The sequence below is a fragment of the Anopheles cruzii genome, unplaced genomic scaffold (genome assembly GCF_943734635.1).
Source record: "Anopheles cruzii unplaced genomic scaffold, idAnoCruzAS_RS32_06 scaffold01878_ctg1, whole genome shotgun sequence".
Lineage (NCBI taxonomy): Eukaryota > Metazoa > Arthropoda > Insecta > Diptera > Culicidae > Anopheles > Anopheles cruzii.
This window is the reverse complement of record NW_026455463.1, coordinates 1-4132: the sequence shown is the minus strand read 5'-3', so window position 1 is coordinate 4132 and position 4132 is coordinate 1. Positions and strand designations below refer to the sequence as shown.

The 4132-nt window shown below is 53.2% G+C and overlaps 1 protein-coding gene across 1 annotated transcript; it reads left to right on the top strand.

The window, feature by feature from the left end:
• Positions 1-2498: 2498 nt before the first annotated feature.
• Positions 2499-4123, top strand: LOC128276650 (tyramine receptor 1-like; the record flags this gene model as incomplete). The annotated part of the gene is made up of 3 exons (XM_053015108.1): positions 2499-3470; positions 3549-3701; positions 3786-4123. Coding segments are annotated over exons 1-3 (1463 nt in total), but the record flags the coding sequence as incomplete, so codon positions are not given.
• Positions 4124-4132: the final 9 nt, after the last annotated feature.

Below are 4132 nucleotides of genomic sequence, written 5' to 3'. Positions count from 1 at the left end.
ACTAGCAGGCCCGGCGAACTCTGTTTCGCCCCAGAGGCAATGGGCCCCCGGTGATAGGAGCAGTCGGTAACGCTCGTCCCTGTATCGCAGCTGGCCATGGGTTCGATTCCCGATTCCGGCGTTCCAGGGGGGTTGGCGCGGGACTAACAACCCGGCCCGTAAAAACGAACGTTTAGAAACAGTATCAGAAATTAACATTGTCGCTGGTTGGTGCAGGCTAAAACCGTTCAGAGGTCGTTGTCCAATAAGAAGAGAAGCACTTCATTTCGGCAGCTGATCTTGGAATTACTGGCAGTGTTTGGCGGAAATTTCAGGACAGTAAAATCATTACCCCTCCAAAACATCTCGCAACATACGCCAAACATCTCGATTATATACGTCATTCAGTTCACGATTTGGCGCTGGCATTCCTAATTGTTAGCTGGTATCTCCTTATTCACCTGAAGATCAGGATTGCTGGAATTGACACGAATCTTCACATTTTTTCCCAAACAAAACACAGTACGGTACAATTTCACTATTTTTAAGTAAATACTTACTGGGGAATGCTTCCCTACGATTAAAATTATTTCCCGAAAAAGCAAGTGTTTAAAATGAAGTATTCAATATTATCTCCACGCACGTTAATTTTTTTACGACGCGAAGGATGAAAGGAGATATGAGAAAGGAGATCCGCCTTTGTCGCTAAACAATTGCTCACAGTGGCGGATCGCGAGAATATAACTGGAGGCTCTCTCACTGGCTGACAATTTGCCAAACTATTCGGCGTTTGCGAGAGAGAGTGTAAGCATACGCAAGAGAGAGACAATTGCTTGCTGTTTCGCTCTCTGTCTATCGTTTGTCGATGCCGCCTCAGCGGGAGAGATCGCGTCGACCTTATTTGGATGGGGACACCGGGGGGGGGGGGGAGAAAAACACATTGTGCGTATTGTGGCTTCATTGTGACGCGATCGGATTATAAAAAGTATCCTATGTTACCCCCTTTGATCTTAGCTACCTCCACACCAATTTTCAGCCAAATCGGTTCAGCCGTTCTTGAGTTCTGAAGATAATAACAATAACGCGGTACTCTTTTATATATACTAGGTCGTTGCGTTGAGATTCGGAATTTGTTTGACACACAAAAATGTTTATAAAATTTGAATGCGATTTTCTACATTGTTCAAAGTATGTGCCATTGCTAGTTATACATTTCTCCTATCTCTCTGCTAAATCATGGATTCCCAGAGGAAAGAATTCTTCGACTTTTTAAGTAAACTAATTAGTCATCCAATTTCTACTTCCTCGTGGAAAAACGAAGAGCTGCTCAGCCAATACGTGTCCTATCGATGAAAATGAATGATATTCGGAAAGAACCAAGTCTGGTGAATAACGCGGGGAGGGATAGCAGCTCCCATCCAAGTGATTTGATAGTATCCTGAAACAGTTTTGTTTTTTGGAGCGCCTGGTGCTTGATTCCACGGGCCACCAGGCGCCCCCATTGGAACCCACTAGAATTGCATTTTGATCGTTTTCGATCAATGCATGGTTCAAATTGATCATTTGTTGTCAGTAGCGATCGGAATTAACGTTTGCATCAGGTTCTAGGAGCTTGTGAAACACCACACCTTTCTGTCCCATCAAAAAGTCCGTTTTTTGGAGTCCTTCGACGCTTTTTTTTGTAAAGTCAAATTCGCCATTTTGAAATTTTTTTAACCCACTCAAAGCACTGCGATCTTCCAAACACAAGTCCCGACAAGCATTTGGTGCGATTCCGAAGTAGTTTTCTTCAAGAGGAGCAGAAAAATAATAATCCCCGCAAACCGTCATTTTCAGGCACAAAAGTTGACATAGTTCAACCCTTTCAATGATGGGTTGCAAACCGAAATAATTTATTTTTCGACCTGTAATCATTTACCTGATGTCAAAACAAGGTAATGATGCATGAACAGCAAAACTGGGAAGTCTCAATCGGCAGGTACAGCCATCTTTTCAAAATTCCGAATCTCAACGCAACGACCTAGTATATAGATAGCAGCGCCCTCTGTTTTTGAACCGCCAAACTTATTGAACAACTCAGTACAATTGGTCCTTTTTCAATCCTCGCGGGGCCGCTCCTGGGGGAATTGAATGGAAAATCAAAGCAGTAACACACACACACGAGGAAGGCGTGGAGCCGTTTCGTTCTTCGCTCAACGCAGCATTTATCATCGTCATCATCATCATAACTCCTGCGTAGAGCCCAACCAATCGATCAGCCGATAAGTTGCCGGGTGACAAAGGATTCACAGGCATTCACAGAAAACTTTCCGATTGATTCCGGCCGTCCATCCGTCTGCCGGATGCCGGCCATTAATCATCGCATCTTCTTTTTGCGCACTTCCTCTGTTGGCCTGGTTCGTCTAGCTGATCTTTGTTCCCTTCCTTTTTCTCCTTCCGCAGACCGAACAGGATTAGAGCCCGGACACACCGCATGAGCTGCCACCACATGAGGTGTGGCCACATGGCACATGCTTGACATGGTCGTCTGGACAGTGAACGACACGAACCGGACGGAACCGAGAGCCTCCCGGATGATGGTGCTGGCGGCGGCGGCGGCGGAGACGGCCGAGGAACCGCTGGCGGGGCTCGGTCTGGCGCTCGGTTACGACGGTGCCCCAATCGGAGGCACCATGACAACGTCCAGCGCCGGCGATGGACTGTTTAGTGCGGTGTCGTCGGCGGCGGCGCGAGTTAACGGCACGGCGGGTGACGACAGCCTGCAGGAGCTGCTGGAGGGAGGCTGCCCGCGGCCCGACGACACCCTCTACCCGAGCCTGATCGGCATCGACCTGGCGGTGCCACAGTGGGAAGCCATCGGAACCGCTCTCATCCTGACGCTCATCATCGTCATCACCATCGTCGGCAACATCCTGGTGATCCTGAGCGTGTTCACGTACCGACCGCTTCGGATCGTGCAGAACTTTTTCATCGTGTCACTGGCCGTGGCCGACCTGACCGTGGCCATCCTGGTGTTGCCCCTGAACGTCGCCTACTCGCTGCTCGGGCGCTGGGAGTTCGGTATCCACGTGTGCAAGATGTGGCTCACGTCGGACGTGCTTTGCTGCACCGCGTCCATCCTCAATCTGTGCGCGATCGCGCTCGATCGCTACTGGGCGATCACCGACCCGATCAACTACGCCCAGAAGCGCACGCTCGAGCGCGTCCTGGCGCTCATAGCCGGCGTCTGGGTCCTGTCACTCCTGATCAGCTCTCCGCCGCTGATCGGCTGGAACGATTGGCCGGCCGAGTTCTCGAGCGAGTTCCCGTGTCAATTAACGAGCAACCAGGGCTACGTGATCTACTCGTCGCTCGGCTCCTTCTTCATCCCGCTCGCCATCATGACGATCGTGTACATCGAAATCTACGTCGCCACGCGCCGCCGACTCCGCGAGCGCGCCCAAGCCTCCAAGATCAACACGCTGGCCACACGCAGTATCGGCATGCCGTCGGCTGCCGGCCCCGCGGCCTCAGGCGTTGGTCCGTGTGGTGGCGACAACAATGGGCAGCCAGCCACCGTCCCTCAGCAGCCTACTGCCGGTGGTCCACACCCGGACCAGGAGTCGATCAGTAGCGAAACGAACAACCACAACGAACACGGACTGGCCCGGGCGGACCCGGACGAGGGAAGTGGGAAGAAGCCCGCGGGCAAGCGGAGCCGGCTCGGGGCGTACTTCGGGCGGGCTCTGGGCGGCGGCGGCGGCGGAACCGCCACCAACAACAACAACCGGAAACGGAAGCAACGGCAACCGGACGGTGGTGGCCAGGGCGGCCGGCGGCTGCTGGGATCGGGTGCTGCGGTGGAGCGCGAGGACGACTCGGTGACGGACTACCCGGACAACTCCGGGTCCGGCGAGAGCGCGAAGGCCGCCGAGCTTCAGCAGCTCCAACAACTTCAACTCCAACAACAGTCCAACTGTGATACTCCGGCACCGGCGGATCCACCGGCGGCGACGGCCAAGAACGGGCTGGAGGTACGGACGACGACGACGACGACGGTCGGGTTCGATGGGTCCGCCCTGACCGGCGGTGGGCGGCCGCCTACGGGCGCCGTCGCCGCTGGCCGCTTGAAGCAATCGTTCCGGAAACCGGGCGGCCTCAACCAGTTCATCGA